The sequence below is a fragment of the Pollicipes pollicipes genome, unplaced genomic scaffold (assembly GCF_011947565.3).
Source record: "Pollicipes pollicipes isolate AB1234 unplaced genomic scaffold, Ppol_2.1 Scaffold_2555;HRSCAF=2994_pilon_pilon_pilon, whole genome shotgun sequence".
In the NCBI taxonomy this organism is placed as follows: Eukaryota; Metazoa; Arthropoda; class Thecostraca; order Pollicipedomorpha; family Pollicipedidae; genus Pollicipes; species Pollicipes pollicipes.
Window position 1 is genome coordinate 9,113,277 of NW_023596136.1, and position 18,181 is coordinate 9,131,457.

General features: G+C 51.9%; 1 protein-coding gene across 1 annotated transcript; it reads right to left on the bottom strand.

Moving 5' to 3' along the window:
* Positions 1–9,815: 9,815 nt before the first annotated feature.
* Positions 9,816–14,166, bottom strand: LOC119108344 (glutamate receptor ionotropic, kainate 3). The gene is made up of 5 exons (XM_037231923.1): positions 14,161–14,166; positions 13,540–13,643; positions 10,821–11,388; positions 10,056–10,469; positions 9,816–9,893 (listed from the first exon to the last, which is right to left on the bottom strand). The coding sequence occupies exons 1-5, from the start codon at positions 14,164–14,166 to the stop codon at positions 9,816–9,818; spliced, it is 1,170 nt and encodes a 389-aa protein (XP_037087818.1).
* Positions 14,167–18,181: the final 4,015 nt, after the last annotated feature.

Consider the following 18,181-nt stretch of genomic DNA (forward strand, 5'->3'; position numbering starts at 1 on the left):
GACATTGTGTTACTAGGAGGTAAGCTGAACGAACTACCTCACGAAACTGTCTGATGGTAATGATGTTCGAGCTAGAAGTCTATACTGTGCGTAGTCCTGTTCTCTTCTTTGGAATTCTGCCTCTTTTTATGCGGCGCTGAATTAAAATACAAGTACGTCGCTAAGGTAACGATGTGACACCACTGAAGCCAAGAGGACTATGTCTAGATTCATAACTTTTTATTGATATCGGCTGGGCCATGACTATCAATCTGCATGTAGCTATCAAACTCATGCTGTCTTCACTTACACGTTATCAACGTCTAGATTCTAAGCAACTGCCGTACTTCCTGTTGGAATAGTATGAGGTTTCCTGATCTTGGTATTATGGTACTTTGGTCACGGGAAGTTATCAACGTACCTGCCGAAAATATCTATAACGCAAACTCATTTATCACTTAGCAGTTTTCTCGGCTTGATTTGTTTTGCTGTTGGAACATAAATTGTATGTCTGTAACTAATGGAAATTTGTTGATCTCGTTCTCAGCTGGTACTTGATGTGAACACCCAGCTATTATTTATCCGTGAAATTAATACTTAACGTCAATCCTTCCGTTAACCCGCAATTAGCGCCTCGGTAGAGCGTAATTTCAGGAGCATACCTGCGTGATAAACACGCGCCCGGGTGACCGGTTGGATACCCGTCGCTCAGTGTCCCCAGAACCTAGATACCTGATCTAAGCAAAAGGTCATATGTTCATTGAGGGTCAGTGACCTTGTTTGACCTGTCGAAAGTTATGTTGGCCAAAGCCGCACAAGACCGCCTTGAGTTTTGCATTGGAATAAGCAGCAAAGTAAACGCTAGGCAGTATGCTTCTAAAACCAAAAATGTTGACCTGGGCATTTTAGGTCAGTGGCCTGTTCTGACCTTTAAGAAGTCAATGGAGGATGTATAATGCGGATCCTGTTGTCAATAAATTCGAACTGAGCACCAGAAACTACCCCCGAACGAAAGGCCTAGAGTGTTAAAGCAGGTTTGTTTTGACCTTGGCCTGACTTTCGTACCTGACCCTAGGTCACTCAGATTGTTGTGTTGCCTAAAAAAGTATCTCAGAGATATATGATTTCGTCTAACGCTCCGTCGTTGCTTCAGACTGACCGATTCCCCAGGAATTCACTTCGCTGAATCCATAGCCTGACTTTCAACTGCCATAGTTTAGCGGCTTGACAAGATACATCTAATTTTTATGCTTTACGATCCGCTATTCAATCGTCTACAACTATGTAAAATTTGGCGCGGCTGCGCCGCGCCGTTCGGAAACCATTTTGGAAAAACCTTGGGGGGGGTCGATTTAACTCCCTACCCGGGTGCGTGTTAAAAACAAGGAAACTGCGGACAGCGAGCTCCGTAAGTAGAACACTGGTGGGGGGGGGGGGGGCTCCATTGCCTTTCCCGGTCAGGGGATGAAGGAAATTTCTGTTCCAACCTGCCACCCCGGGTTTTTGTCGGCTACTATTCTCGCGACACGATGGCCGGGGGACACTGGTCAATCAGGAGGGCCGCAAAGGAGTGCATCATGCATCGGTCCCCTGCCTGACGCGGAATGCTCCCAGTTCGGAGTATCTAATCCCGGATCGACGCAAGGAGCTTCATCGACGCCAAAGGAACACGCTTACCGACACAGGGAGTCCAATAATTAGCAGATGACTCCAATTCGGTTTATCGGGCCCCTGACCGAAGTGGGGTGGAGATCTGTGGCTACGTTCGTTTTTGGGTTCGTGTCTGACACGAGGTCCTTTCACCGCCTCATTATGAACCCTTTTATTGTCGTTTATCCCACCTCCTTTCATTATCTCGGCAGGCCCGGTCAACTTAAGAGGCTCCCTGACATTCGGGGCCACATTCCCGTTCCTATTCAGAAGACAAAATCATGGCCGACTCGGGGCCCTTGCCAACATAGGATTTCCTGTTAGGCGTACTGTGCCTCCCACCCCCCACCCACCCACCCCCACCCCCGCCTCCTGACGAATACGGCGGCCCCTCATTACCTCAGGAACTCCAGTCAGGGCAAAATGTTCTGTGTCTGACCATTGCGGGCCCCAAGATGGCCTCGGCTTTGATACTGGACCCTAGGCCGTCACGGGGCAGACTTCGAAATTCGTGGTCGCGGATCGACTGGCGGCCCCTCATTGCCTCCAGGGGCCCCTATCGGCGCAAGAGGCCCTCTGATGACATTTGCGGGCCGAGATCCCTTGAAACAGCCTCTAGCCAACTCTTCGGGCCCTCTAGTCGGGCCCTGGATCGTCGGTACCGAGGAGCCCTAAGGGCCCTTCTGGACGAAAGGGCAGCCATGTGTGCCCCGGTGCCCCCCCCCCCCTCCCCGGCCTGTGCACCGTCTTCAACTTATGATGGGCCCATACCAGGTCTGAAAAGAGCTTATTTCCAGGCAAGAAACACCCCTGTGAGTTTAAGCGATAAGGACATGTATGTCAGTCAGACGCCGTCAGTAACGCACAGTCGGCTCCGTGGCAGCGTGGGCCTGAAGGCCCATTTCCCAAGCAGGGACAATGCCGCAGCCGGCGATTTATATTGTTTGGGGCCTTACAGCGCCTAACGGGGGTCCTGTGCTGGCAAAGGGCCCCGAGCCGACCAGAGGCAGTGTTCGAGGAGGCGCGAAGAGCCTGCCTGGAAGACCCAACGGGTCCGATAACTAAGGGCTCGTTTAGAGGGTCTAAGAGCACGAAGGGCTGGTCAGAGTCTTATTCAGGGGCCCTGATCACGGGGACGGACCCTCAAATAACAGTCAGAAGACCCTGTGCAACGATCAGGGACACCCTGAGTCAGCATGGGTCTATATGTCAGGCAGGCACCTCCAGTGCCGCACAGTCCAATCCGCATCAGCATGGGAATGAGAGCGCACTTCTCAATGAGCTACAAAGCCGGAGCCAGTGGTTTTCACTGGTCAGTGTCCCTGTGTTTGTCAGGGACCCACAGCGCCTGACAGAGGGTTCTGTGCTCGCAGGGGGCCCCGAAGCGACCAAGGGCAGTGCTCGATGAGGCCCGAAGAGGGGCCCCGGTCACCCAACGGAACAGACTATGAAAGGCCCGCTTTCAGGGCATAGGAGTCCGAAGGATTAGCTGTAGGTTATATAAAGAATCGCGGCCTGTAGGGTCGTGACCTGAAACACCAGTCAGAGGTCCTCTTGTACCGTCTGAGGACCCCCTGGGACAATGTGGGTGTCTAGCTCGACCAGAGACCACGAACACCGAACAGTTAGCTCCCTGTCAGTGTGAGCCATGGGGGTCCATTTTTCAAGCAAGAGAAAGACCAAGGGCGACGAGTTGTATTGGTCGGGGCCCTTGAAACATTGGCTGAGGCCCCTTTGTCGGCAAGAGACCCACATTGTATATCAGGGGGTGATGTCTCGGATACTGGCCCCTGGTCGATCACAGACTTTGAGGAGATCCAAAGAGGAGCCGGAGGGCCCTTTGGGACCAAAGATCAAGGGCCCGGTTGGACTCGAACCCGGACCCCCGCCCGTAGTGCCATGACCTGGCATGTCAGTCGGGAGCTTCTATTAGGCCCCTTTGGTCAGGATTATCTATTCCTTTCATATAAGACCTCGACACAAACCCAAACATTCGGCTCCATATCCATCTGAGCCCATGAGGCACATTTCCCAAACAGGACGAGGCCGGGGCCCGCGATTTGCAATACTCGGCATCTGTGGCACAATGGGGGCCTCCTGTGTGGGTCAGGGGTCACAGTGCCTAACAGGGGTCGTGTGACAACAAGTGGCCTGAGTCGGCCAGAAGCGGTGCTTGAGGCGGACCGAAGAAGAGCCGAAGAGACCAAAGATCCAAAGGAGACCAAAGAGCAATGGCCCGATTAGAAAGATAAACGGCCCAAACGACTGGCTGTAGGTTACCTTAAGAACCCTGTCCGTAAGGCCGTGATCTCAGATGTCAGTTAAAGGGTCTCTCGCACCGTTTCGGGACCCGTGAGAGAGAACATCCTCTGTTTCGGCCAAAGATCACCAACACCGAACAGTCGGCTCCGTGTCGGCCTGAGCTCTGGAGCCCCTTTCCCAAGCAGGGACGCGGCCGGGCCCGCGATCCACATTGATCGGGCCCCTGAAACAATGTGGGGCTCTTGCACCGTTGAGGGGTTGTCAGTGCCGAACAAGGTATCTGTGTCAGCAAGGGGCCTCGAGTCGGTCAGAGCAAGATGTGCTCAACAGGGATGAGGATGGACCCCGAATGACAGAGGCCTCTTGCGTTGGTCGCGGCCCTCTGACTATGAAAGGAAACATGACAGCTTATGATGACTGTTCACATTGAGTCAATGGAAGGGTCCTGTACCAGCCAGGGCCCCAGTACCGAAAGGTGGGCGCTACATCCCAACTCCAGCATGGCCCGTCAAGCCGAACTGGGGTCTATGTGCCAATTATCGGACCACCTGCGGTGATCAGGAGTGTTGTTACATCCATGAGGGTTCCTGCGTCAATCCGGCGTTAACTGCGGTCTGTGTGCCAATTATGTCCTGCGGCGATCAGGGGTGTTGCTACATCCATGAGGGTTCCTGCGTCAATCCGGCGTTAACTGCGGTCTGTGTGCCAATTATGTCCTGCGGCAATCAGGAGTGTTGTTACATCCATGAGGGTTGCTGCGTCGATCCGGGGTTAACTGCGGTCTATGTGCCAATTATTGGACCACCTACGGTGATCAGGAGTGTTGTTACACCCATGAGGGTTCCTGCGTCGATCCGGCGTCAACTGCGATCTGTGTGGGGCGGAAGGCCCCCCGCGTCAGGGTGAGGACCAATTTAACATCATGTATCCCTCTGAGGGCCTCCGGTTCGGCCAGGGGATCCCGCCCCGTGTTGCCGGGGTGGCCGCCGAAAGACGCCCCGCGGTGAACGGAGTGGCCGTTCAGCATTTCGCCGGAAACGATAATGTGCCCCTAGTGTTATATTCAAGTGGGGCCCATTCCCGGAAATAAGGGGCCTCATTAGTGTTGTAAACAGTGGGTTGAAATGTATTTTTGAGAAAAAAAACGAACGAGGCCATTTCATGTTCGTCTGGGAACGTTTGTTCTTTTGCGGAATCGACTAGTGAAACAAATTATCAAAAGGTCTGTCTTTTTGGCAAGGAAGGGGCACAGGCCTCTCCCCGCGCGCCTGCGCACCCGCAATGTCGGGAGGGAGGACAGCGATAGCCTGGGTTGCAGTTTACTTAAAAACCGAGCGACATTGGCCTCTGTACCACCAGGCGACGGATGCCGTGCGCGTGAGAGCAACCTCAGTGGAATAATGCTTCCCAATGTCTTAGAAAATTAATTCGCACCATTCAAGGGTAAGGCTGGACGTATCTTTCTCATCAGTTTGAGATTGTCCTCTGGACAAATTAACAGCCACATCAACACGAAAAGCACAGATTCTGTCTTTACTTCTCCAGTTCTACCACCAGATTCACATCCGCTCCTCCTATCCTCTATCTTGCTTCATCCTTCATCCTTGCGACACCCAGCTCCTTGGGGCAGGCTGCATGTGTCAGCCACGAGTGGGCCGAGAGCCTCGTGGAAAGGGGACCCCGAGCGGGTACCCAGCGCGCATGCGCGGAATAGAGCTCGGCGGTTGCCTCTCCTCAGGCACATGCAAGTCTGGCCCACTGTCAATCATTTTTCGTCATCTCATGGCCCTGAAATGATCAATTACGGCCGAAAGGGCTCTAATCCAAACAACCAAGAACCAAACCAGCCGATTCCAGCACCACTGCGTGGTGCTGTAAAGGCCAACCTATTCAATTCACCAACCTAGAAATCGCACGGGTGAGATATACCCCAGCTGCCTTATAAATGTACGATTTAAAGTCCTAATGCCTTCAAAGGTACTTCCGTCAAATGTGTCATTATTTTCGTCCACTCGTTGGCCACAGCTTGATGTTATCCGCAGCGCCAACGCTACGCGGCCTACGGAGACCGTAACGCCTAGCATGGAGGTTTTGTTGCCAAGATTCGCGAGTGCGCATGCTCAAAACTGCGTTAAATGGTTTGCATCACATCCACTCTGACCGAATGTTGACATTTTCAGGCAAATGTGGCTTGGCCATGTCAACACAAATTGCTAGTCCATTTCGACCTGCATTCGCAGGGTCCTTGATATTTACAGCCCAGATAACATTCTGACACGGCTTCTGAGTTTTATCAGCTTTAAAAGACCACTGAATCATTGTAGCACGAAGAATTCCGGTGGTTTATTTCATACATTCGATTAACGCATGATTTCTTCAGTTCATTGAACATAAAGATCAAACAGAAGTGATCTTGCGGTAGCTTTTGGCTTCTATTCCAGATCCAGAAGGTAAAAATGAGAAAGATATTAAAAAGCATGCCCTCATGAACAAATGGGCCACATTCCGTGTATTTTAGTTTTGGGGACCTTTTATATCAGGGGGCTTATAATAAACCCTATGCCCCTCCCTTTTCAAGGTTTTGGCTGTGCGCCCGCCCTGAAATATAGGGGCCCATCGGTTTAGGGGCCCTTAGTTAACACGCGCCCGGTGGACGGTTGGGTACCTTTCGCTCGAGTGGAGGATCAATTTCACCTCGCCGAGATCTAACAAAATAAGGGAGCTAGAGACGCCAAATTTACAGGGTGTGTTAGCCTGTATCTGAACTCACTTAGATCAAAGTTTGAGGTTCCCAGGTCATGACCTTTTGGTCAAGTAAGGTCAAACAAGGTCAATATCCATGCTGGTCTCAAAATGTTCCCAGAACTTAGATGCTTGTTCTAAGCAAAAGTTAACATGATCTTTAAAGGTCAGTGACCTTGTTTGACCTTTCGAAGGTCATGGTAACCAAAATCATACGGGACTGCCCTGAGTTTTGGATTGGAATCAGCGACGACGATTACGCTAGGCAGCATGTTCCTAAAAATAAACTGTTGACCTGGGTCATTTTAGGTCAGTAACTTATTCTGACCTTTGACAAGTTCATGAAAAATGTATAATGTCGTTTCTGTTATCGATTAACTCGAAATGAGCACCAGAAACTACCCCATACAGCAAGCCCTTGGGTAATAAAACACATGAAATTTGACCTTGGTCTGACCTTTAAAACTGATCTCAGGTCCATGGACTTTGCTCATTTAGTTGTTACGTTGTCTAAAAAAGTATCTCAGAGATGTGTGGTCTCGTCCAACATTCCGTTGTTGTTTTTTTTTTTTTGCATCAGATTGAACGATTCCCTTGGCATTGGCTTCGCAGAATCCATGGCCTGACTTTGACCTGCCGTAGGTCAATGACCTTACAAAACACATCTAAATTATTAAGACCAAACAATCTGCTAATCAATTGTTTACAGCCATCCAAAGTTTGGTACGGCTGCGCCGCGCCGTTCGGAGACCATTCTGGAAAAACCTTCGGGGTGTCAATTTGACCCCCACCTGAGCGCGTGTTAAGTATTTACCCCCATCCCAAATTCGGATACTCCGCCCTGAAACAACCTGCTCACTCAGGTGTAATTTGATTTGATGTAACTTATGATGCTCATTTCGATGTTTTATAGCAGAGATGGCAGCGGACATCTGGCATCGACCTCTTAAAGGGCAGAGTTGGTCACTGACCTAAATGATTAAGTTCATCCCTTTGTTTTGAAGAACAAACTACTTAACGTAGTCCTTAATGTTAAACTTAACACTATAAAATGGAAAACGATCTTGCAGGTTTTTGGTCACGATGATCTTATCAAGATCAAACAAGGCCACTAATTTGTTTTGAAGAACAAACTACTTAACGTAATCCTTAACATCTAACTCAATAATATAAAATGGAAAACGATCTGACAGGTTTTTGGTCACGATGATCTTATTAAGATCAAACAAGGCCACTGATTTAAAATGATCATCAGTGGCCTTTTGCTTTGGACAGGTTCTAGGCGGTTACATGATGACGTCTGGGGCACTTTGGGTACCGTCTTGAGTTTTAAATTGCTTCACCTTATTTAACCCGAAGGCCGTGACCTAGCCGTGACCTACGTGTTAAAGACCCTGGTGGTGCTGTTGTCATGACTCCAAAACTGGATTGGCTTGAACGCAGCCACGCGTTGGGTCCGTGCGGTGTTTCATGCCAATTCCATACCACCCAAGCTTTCGATGGTAATCAATGTGAGCACCTGCCATCTTCCCACGGACACCTCGTGTTCGGAGACAGCCACGACCATAATGAAAGCAAATAGTGTCGTATTTCGGTGCTGCCGTCAGCCACACGAGCTGGCGTTGTACCGCGGCGGCTGGCCGCGGCACAAACTGATGACAGCGCGAGCGCGCGTGAGCCAGCCGCCCTGAACTTGGCGCCGGGCGCCGCCGGCCCCAACGTCCCGATCGAGGCCGGTATCAGAAGCCCGCCTGAAGGCTGTTTAGTCAGTACCATCACAGCGGCGCATATCGACCGCGAGCAGCTCAGAATCACCGACAGGAGACCGCTGCCAGCTCCCAGTCTGGTAGCATTACCTGCTTCCAGTCAAATGTCGCTGCTGGAGCCCGTCGCAGATCGCATTCATCCCTGGATTAGGCCAGTCGTCATCGGACAGTTTTCGAACACATGCAGTACGGCTGGACTGAGTCAATTTCTAGGTGCAAATGAATCGGAATGGACTGACGAGCTGAGGGACAAGCTAAGTGCCGCTGAATAAAAAAATCCCCGCGGCATTTGGAATTTAACGCTAAATTTGACTGCAAATGTAATTGCGCAAAATAGTTTTGCTTTGATGGATTAGACTGGACTGCATTTGGCAATCGTCAAGCGGGTCGTTCTAGGCCAGATGAGATTCAAGGCTGGCCGATGGATTGAGCTGGATCCTGAAAGTTTAATCCATGAAGCGCTCTACATAGCTACAGCCGGGATCGCTGCTCGTTCATTCCGCTCGACCAGAGCGACCAAGCGTGCTGTGTACCTGATTCTGCGAAGCAGGCAGTCCGGTGTCAATATCAATGCGTTCAGAGCGCTGGTGTGCACGCTCACATCACTCACTTTTGCCATCCGCCGACCGGATGGCTGACATTCAGCGAAACTAAACTCGTAATCGTGTATTTGCGAAGTCTATGACAGCTGTTCAGTGTTCGCTGTTGTTGCTATTGGTACTAACAATTGTGTACTATCACAGGCTATCTCAATATCAGACTCGTGCACTGCCTGTCGCCAGGGCACTAATGGCCGCAAGGATGGCGGATTAGGCAGTAAAAATAGTTTTAACGTTCTCTCAAAATCACTCTCTACCGTTTTTAATTCTTGCCGACCAACGGTGCCGGCGTTGGCCCAGAGGTCACCAGTATGAGACGACTGGTGACGGGCCAAACCGGTTGTGGGGGGGGGGGACGTTGAAAAGCAATATCGTTGCTTTCGACAGGGGATAAGTAACGGAGCTTCTGGGAGCACGCTACAACTCCTATCTCCCAGGCACTGGCTATGGCCAAGACCACACCCACAGCCGTCCCTTAGCGTGCGTTCTGTGCTCTATGACGTTCTTCATTGATCCATGACTCTGAAGAAGTGTGCCGTCAGTGCGTGCTGTCTGTAGACTTGTACAGACGCCGTCCATCCGGTGGTGAGCGGTGCTCGAGCGTCCTATAAGACTGAGGCCTTCCTGTCCGTGGCGCGCAGAGCGTGGAGGCCCTGACGTTCAGTCTCTCCGTGCAGACAGAGGACCCCGCCCCGTACGATGGGTGCAGCCGGTAAGCCCTGTGCGCTAGGAGCCGTCTTATGATCGGGTGTCTCTCCGTGTTGCCGGTGCACACGCGTGCTCCCTTCCTCTGCGGCTCTGCCAGCTTGAGACCGCGTTAGTCGATGTCCGCCAGCGCCCGCGCCCAGGCGGCGCGACGGCGGCCCTTCACGGCCTTGGCGCCGCGGTCGATGTACTGGTGCCAGACGTCGCCGTCATCTGTCGGACGGACGGCGGCGGCCGGCCGGCAGCGGCGCCACGTGCACTCGGCCAGCACCCAGAGCAGGGCGGCGGCGGTGCCGGCCGGCACCACCAGCAGGATAGCTTGCAGCTGGTCGGCGCCTAGCGACGGCGCCACCTGCGGCTGCGCGCACATGAAGCTGCTGTGGAAGTGTTTCTTCCACAGCCGCTGCAGCAGACCCGACTCGGTCATCTTGCGCAGCGCGGCGTTAATGCCGTCGCGCTGCGGCAGGCCGCGCCGCAGACCCAGGTATGCCGGGCTGTGCTTGTAGACGACCTCGACCACGGGCTCGTAGAAGCAGGAGCGCTCGCGCAGGTAGTAGACGAGCCGGTCGTAATCGATGTAGAGCACGGCCGTGTCGGAGACGACGTCGCGACCGCGGCGCACCACCGCCGACACGTCCATCACGTTGTCGCCGTTCGTGACGCGCGAGTACAGCGCGCGGTAGCCGGGGTCGGGGCTCACGCGCATGGCCGAAACGTCGGCCGACGTCTCGTCCACCAGCAGCGGGTACTGCGTGTGGGTGGCCACCTGCGGCGGGGACGACCGTCCAGGTTACGGTGCGTCGTCGGCGCGGCCTCCAGCTGCAGAGACTGCGCGCCGCCGAGGGCGGGAGCCGGGGTATGACCGGGGCGCATAGTGCTTTAGTGTGCGAACGACCCTTCGTGCCGGTCTGAGCTGAGAGGAGCCTGATATGCATCGAGTAAAGCTGAAAAATGAACTCGATCAAAACAACACTGAGTTTTAACGATGGGTGCAACGTTACTTCCAACTTCTCAGGGCTCGGCTGATCCGCATAGGCACTGATCAGAGCTGGACCGCACACGAGACACCCCGTTCGGCGTGTCCTGCCCCACACGGCCGCTCCGAGCGTCGACTGACCTGCATGACGGAGCTCAGCAGCGGCGTCTTGTCCGTGGCCGTGAGAAAGGAGGCCAGCTGCGCTGTGTACGTGGCGTACACAATGATGCACATGGCCCAGTGGCTGATGACCACGATGCGGCCGGCGGCCGAGGTGGGCGTGCGCACGTAGCCCTGCATCATGAAGCCGCCGTAGATGGAGAGCAAGCAGGCGCCGGGACTGTAGTCGCGCTGGCTCTCGAGCGGCTCGTGGCGCGCGGCGCGTAACACCACCCACAGAACCAGCGAGACGATCAGCAGAGTGGCCAGCAGCGCTACCCACACGTCCAGGCCCAGCGGCTTGGTCAGCGCGCCCAGCATGCTCTCTGTCTGGAAGCTGGCTGTCTGGCGCACGAACAGACCGTTCCAGTAGGTGCGGATGGGCACAGAGTCGGCGAACTCGATGGCCTGCAGCCGCTCCGGGGTGATGGTGAGCCAGGAGAGCGCCACGTCGGCGTCACCTTCCTGCAGCCGCTTGATCATGCCCGTCCACGAGCCGTTCGGCAGCTGACGGCCAAACTGCGCCCCCTCTAGCCACTGCAGGTGCACCCTGTTGGCCAGCTCAGATCAGTGGCGCACGCCTCTCGCCTCAGTGGGTGTGAGAAACAGGTCAGGGTACAGAACAGCCCTGCTAATGGACCATGACAGCCAGGTAAGTTCAGGTCTGGGCACACTGTCTTTCCAAAAAAAGATGTACAGTAAGCTGGTCATGAACGCAGGTCCACGTCTCCAACAGATCTCCGCAAAATACGTTACAGCTGTGACGCCCACAAAGACCTGCCGGGAAAGAGCCCAGGTTTTCTGCCAAGCTCTCTGCCTGGCAAAGAGTGTGACAAAAACGTCAACGCAAAGAAGTGTCTCCCAGTCCTGTGCTGGAACCTATCAGCATACAGTCCAGCAGAAAAATGTGACCTATTGGTCAAGGCCGCGTTATGAAGCCTGTATCCGACCCATACGCATCAGATAGGTCAGGTCGTAGGGCAGGTCATAGATGCAGATGTGCTCCTTCAGCTGGGGACTGCCGGTCAGCTTACTCAAACGGACCCCCGTCTGACCAAACAATACGCCGTCAGGTAGCTAATAAGTTTGCCTGCGGTTGCCGGGATGGCATGTCGAAGTTGAATGAATTGCTTAAAACATTGATGGTCATTTTCGAGTCTTGCGAGTAACTGCGCTTTCATTGCTAGTACAGTATGGCCCGACTACCACCAAAAAAAGCGAATGTTGGCTTTGGTGTTTGTTGTGGTCCGTGCCCCCGCCAGTTGTCATCCATTCATAGACAGTTACCAGTCTTCCAACATGCCACAAGGCCATACAATGCTGCCTTCAACCACCCGCCGTTAATTCCCACCATCAAGGATTTATCGAAACGTTGTCTGATTACAAGAGCGTTCATATCGATTTGCTTACATCAATTATACATAAAGCGCTGGAACCAGAATCGCTGAGCACGCATTTGGGCTTATGCTTGGGCACTAACCCAGTCGTCCGAGCTGCCCGCACCGTAATGACTTCACCGCAGCCTGGTAGCCAAATAGCCTGGTGATGTCCACCATGACAGGCAGAGCTACGACTCGGTCACCTTCGTAGAGTCTCTTCCCTCTGGCCGGGTGGATTTGACGCGTTTGGCGCTAATCCAACTCCACGGTGTCGGACGCACGAACACTCTGTCAGACTGTGCGGCGTGCTGACCACGTCACGGCCCCAGTAGCGTGTGTTCTCATGCGTTATGGACCGGCACGTCAATAGTTTCAGAGTATCCTACTACGACGAACAATGGCGCATTGTACTACCGGCTGCCAATTCCCACCATCAAGGGTTTTGTTTCATCGCATGAAGCACGCCACCCTTCCTTTCCGCACCCTTCCACTTGTGTGTCCGACTGTGGGGCGCTGCACTGCTGCTGGCCGTCTCTCCGCATCGTATACTAAAGCTGGCCAAAATCGGACGCACAAGAACACTCAGAAGTTGACAGTGAGAACTGACTACCAGACATCTCACAGTACAGTGTACCTCAGGTCTGCACGAGGTGTGGGGAGACTCGCAGCTAGAGCCGCCTGTCAGTAGGGTACAGTGTATCTCAGGTCTGCACGAGCTGTGGGGAGACTCGCAGCTAGAGCCGCCTGTCAGTAGGGTACAGTGTATCTCAGGTCTGCACGAGGTGTGGGGAGACTCGCAGCTGGAGCCGCCTGTCAGTAGGGTACAGCGTGCCTCAGTTCTGCACGAGGTGTGGGGAGACTCGCAGCTAGAGCCGCCTGTCAGAAGGGTACAGTGTACCTCAGTTCTGCACGAGGTGTAGGGAGACTCGCAGCTAGAGCCGCCTGCCAGTTAGAAGCTAGAGATCAACGGGGAGAATACGATGAGGGGTTGCACGGTTTAATGGAGGTAACAAAGAAAGGAACAAAATTCGTTTGAGGATCAAGGTCCGAAGTTGTTATTTGCACTAAATCAAGCAGGAATGGAGGAAATCGTGCTGTTTTGCGCACCGTCGGGAGAGACCGTGGCCCGTTTGTCTCTTGGATCCGCCCTTGCGACAGATCACAGCGTTTTGCGGGGCGCCACAGCTGAAGCCAACCGCACAGGACAGTGAGTTGCAAGTCACAGTTGGGTGTGAGACACTTACAGCTAAACCCCAAGAGGCATACTGCATGCATATAACAGCGCAGCATGCCTTAGGTTTTGATGGGTATGGAAAACTCACTTGAAGCCCACCTGCCTGGCCAGCACCCTCAGCACGTCTATGCCGTACCCGTTGCTGATCATGTTGCCACTGTCATCGGGCGTCTGATAGGTGAACGGCGGGTCCTTGGAAAGAGAGCAGAATCAGCCTAAGCGTTGCGGATGGGTCACGCCGCAGGCGGTAGGTACGAATATCACGACTGCCATGGGAGTCACGGTGTTATCAGCAACGGTATCGGTAGTTATCATGCTAGGCCCCATCAGAACCGGACCGCATTGACATGACGACGGTCGTTTCGGCAACGTGCCTCGATCACGAAATATTTTGTAATCGCCTGTAATAGCCTACAAGTCAGGCATTTACGGCAAGCTCGCTATGTTGCCGAGGCGGAATCACGCACAAGGGCAGTATCGTCTCACCAACGAAACAAGCACACTTGCAAAGACCATGCCATACACATCATATTCTACATTACAGCTCTTACTTCCAGGGCACCAGCTGCAAGCTGCAGGCAAAGGGTGATTGCGAACAGTCGTGGAAGAGTCCTGATGCATAAGCTGATCATGGTCCACATGAAAGTAAGATTTACGATGCGCTGTTGCAAAGGCGCAGCCAACACCGGAGGGTGTGATGAGGCTTTACCTCCATACCCCCGCGGTCAGAACCGGGCGCAGGGTTTGTTCGCCGCGATGTCATTGTTTTTTACTACGCAACCTGGCAGCGATGAAGGGTATGTTGGGTGTGCATCTGGTTGACTAACATGGACAGTGGCATGTGTCCCGGTGTAGATGACCAATAAAACTGACACACCCTAAAACCCAATAGCTGAGACGTGTTGTACCCGGCAGCACAACTTTAGTTGAGGACTCAGCGGATAGCGAATGCATATGTACCGCACACTGCTGAGGCAATTGTTTTCTGGGCCGGGCGACTCAACATTAATATCCCTTTGATGCGTTATGCACCAAAAGGTTATTAATCATGATATTAGCCATATATAAATACCTATCAGCGTCTTTCCTGAATACCGAAACCACCCGCCCCTGAAATCTGACTGGACCTCTAACAGTTAGGAAAGGGCAATGGAGTAGTGCAGGTGTAAAACAGGTATACCCCAATGCGTACTGTTAAATATTAATTTCCAATTCATGCCGTATAGGGACAGATGCCATTTACAAGAGCCTAGGTCTTGAGGGCATTTGAGGCTGACTAACTGAGAGAAAGGACCAGAGGATGGAAGAGAACGGCGTGATGGTTGGTAGATATCAGATTCGAATGGTGTAGCTCACGAGCGCGACGAGATGAAGCTGGAACTGCTGATCTGGCTAAGAGTGAACTGTAGGCGCGTACAGCGGTCTTTTTTTACTCTTTTACTTTACTTTTTTACGACTTTTCTTTTCTTCAATTAAACTTTTAAGTTGAACTTTCCTGTATGGTAACGACTGCCTAAAAGTCAGTCTTCTTAAGAATTCAGTGAAACGCCTTCCCATTTATAGAGTGTGTCCTGTATTTGCATGCCGGTTTGAACTGCAATGGCCATCTCGAGGACCACTCGTTGTGGTTCACGGCCCTACCCTTCTTATAACCTAAGCTCCTCTAGTTTCTGAGGTGCGCGCCCGCGGAGATGCGTGAATTTTTTCGTCCAGATTATTCTAAGGTCACCCAAGCATCCATGGCGTCAGAAGAACGCCATCCAAATCCTGCAAGTATATTGGCCATGCAGCGATCAAGGCCAAACAATATATTTGTCGAGTTGTTCATATTTGGCGTTCGTGAACATGATATCCAGTTATGATAGCCGTCAATCGTCTCTTAACACGCGCTCGGGTGGGGGGTTAATTTGACCCCCAAGGTTTTTCCAGAATGGTCCCCGAACGGCGCGGCGTAGCCGCGCCAAATTTTGCATAGCTGCAGGCAATTACATAGCAAAGCGTTTGACATAAAAATTTAGATGTACCTTGTAAGGTTGCTGACCTATGGCAGGTCAAAGTCAGGCCATGATTTCAGCGAAGGCAATTTCTAGGGAGTCGTCCAATCTGATACAATAACGTAGTGTTTGACGAAGCCATACATGTCTGAGATACTTTCTTAGGCACCACAAGGATTGAATGAGCAAACGACGTTGACCTAAGGTCAAGTATGAAGGTCAGATCAAGGTCAAAGCCAACCTGATTTATTATGCTAGGACTTGCGGTATGGGATAGCTTATGGTGCTCATTTTAAGTTTGTTGACAGCAGGAACCGTATTATACATTTTCCGTTGACTTCTTAGAGGTCAGGGAGGTCATTGACCTAAGGTGACCTGGGTAGACATTTTGTTTAAAGAACATGCTGCCTAGAGTAATCTTTGTCACTCATTTGAATGTAAAACTCAGGGTAGTCTTGCATGATTTTGGTCGCCATGACCTTCAAAAGGTCAAACAAGGTCACTGACCTCAAATGTGATTATGACCTTTTGCTCAGAGACAGTTGCCTGGGCTCTGGGGACACTTAAGAGACCAACCTGTAATTTGACCTTACTTCACCTTATTTGACATGAAGGTCATGACTTGGAAAGCATGAACTTTGCCTTAAGTGATTTCACGTATAGGTTAAGACACCCCGAAAATTTGGTGTCTCTAGCTTTCTTAGTTCCCGAGATCTCAAATTGTGGGGGCGGGGTCAAATTGATCCCTCCACCCGAGCGAAGGGCATCTAGCCGGCCATCCGGGCGCGTGTTGATCAATGCTTTGCAAGGTACGATAGCGTAATCAAAAAACGACGTGTTGAGAGGCATATTTACTAAAAAGAGGTATTGTGTTGTCTAGAACAGTCTCCTTCACCTAAAAATATGCTAATAGAAGTGAGCTTATTTCACCATGTCTGATGCCTGCTTTGGTATCTTAAAATGCGGAGCATTTCCCTTCAGCACTCCGTGGATTTACAAGACGATAATATACAGTAAATGGAGACCCACCGGCGCCCCTGTCACGCTCCCGACACGGTAACACTAAGCGCATCTTCAAACAGATTATGATGCTGTAATAGCGATATATTTGTTCTGGCGTTCAGTAAAGAAGAGGAAAATGCCGCAAACACAGATCCAGCAAATCAGAATAATGCATAAAAGGTGAGACTTCATGCTAGGCGTAGCCAAACGCCAGTCGACGGTTGGACGCGTCCCGCCAGCAGTGCCTGTCTCGCCGGTGCAAGCGTAATCGCTGGTGAAATCCCAGTCCAGTCAAGAGCATGTGCTATTATGCATTTAAGGATGCTTATGTTTAGGTGACGATGTAACTCTAGTCGACCGGCACTTTTCTTAGCTCCGTCGGACTATGGGCCTCACAAACCCATTCGAAAGCTAAAGATGTCGGCGATACAAAAATGAAACACGAGACTAAGCATATACCCGGGGCCATCATACACAGTCAAAGGACTACGGTTATACATAAAGCACTGAAGAAGCCACAAATTGCTGGTCTGGTTTCACGAATCTTTTGATGGCATATGTCATTCATGAACAAACCACGCACTTCCCCATACAGCTCAGTGGATATACAGAGTATGCCAGGTTGGAAAGCATGTACTGCAGAATTCGCCGCTTGCGTTGCTTGACCCTGTTAAGCCGCTGTTTGGCGTTTGCGTTCAGCTCTGCTACGTCACAACCACCACCACCTACTCGTCTTCTAATCTAATCCAACCTCCAACGCAGCCACACTCCCTAAAAGGCATTGCGCAAGTGGGTAAGCAAGTCTACCTTTACCAGCTAGAAATATAACAGACACGTCCGTATTCCCGAGTGGTTGCCAACACCGCTTATCTGCGGAAGCATGTCCAAGGCGCTGGTCGTGTACTATTTAGAACCATGGGCTCCAAGTCGAGGTCCGATAGATTTTGTTCACGCATCTAATTTGCTGTCGTTCAATGACCTTGTTGCTTATTCAGTCAATATGATCCGTGGTAAATGCCACTGCTAGTTTGCCGATTAATGCTGAATACCCTTTCATACCCTTCCACTCTGAAGTGCCATATGTCTCTAACATCCCGAATAACCATGTAGGGTTCAGGGTCATTACATATAGGTCCGTCCAGTAGCGGAGCATGCCGAGACGTGTAACATGTTTTGTCACCGCCTATTGATGAGAACATGATGGGTGGCGTATTGATCAGCCCAGGGTTGTCATCAGTCAGCAGCGCCTCTCTCACCTGTCAGCTTACGCAGGCACCGAGCGGTCTCCTACCGCCTGGATATGGGCTATTCCGCGCAGTAGCGATGTGCTGCGACACAGGCTGAGGCCCCAGCGGAGTGTATATGGGTGTGGGTGTGAGGGGGGGGGGGGGCAAGATCCGATGTACTGTGACGAGAAGGGCACCAAATCTGAGTGTAGCAGTACCCGATTGTGATATTCGGTTCAATGCTTCACAAAGATGGTTCTGATGTTCTCGGGCATCGGTTCAGGTGGAAGGCTACGACATCGGAATGGGATGACGATGAAATGATGATGAAGGCCACGACGTCGGAATTTCCGACAGTTTCAGTCTCCGACAGTACAGTTAGCCTGCCTTCCCGCCGGCCTTACAATGCATCCTAGCTGTTAGCTTCGCCAGCGCGGCTCTTTGGTGGATTACGTGCTATAATGGAGCGCACATTGCGCTGAGTCCGTCCTTGGCCGCCAGTGTCGCG

Coding starts and splice junctions, on each gene's coding strand:
- LOC119108344 (XM_037231923.1), bottom strand. Junction 11,389..13,539: donor GCCAGGCAGGTGGGCTTCAA/GTGAGTTTTCCA, acceptor GCTGGCCAACAG/GGTGCACCTGCAGTGGCTAG. Junction 10,470..10,820: donor TGCTGAGCTCCGTCATGCAG/GTCAGTCGACGC, acceptor TCCCCGCCGCAG/GTGGCCACCCACACGCAGTA.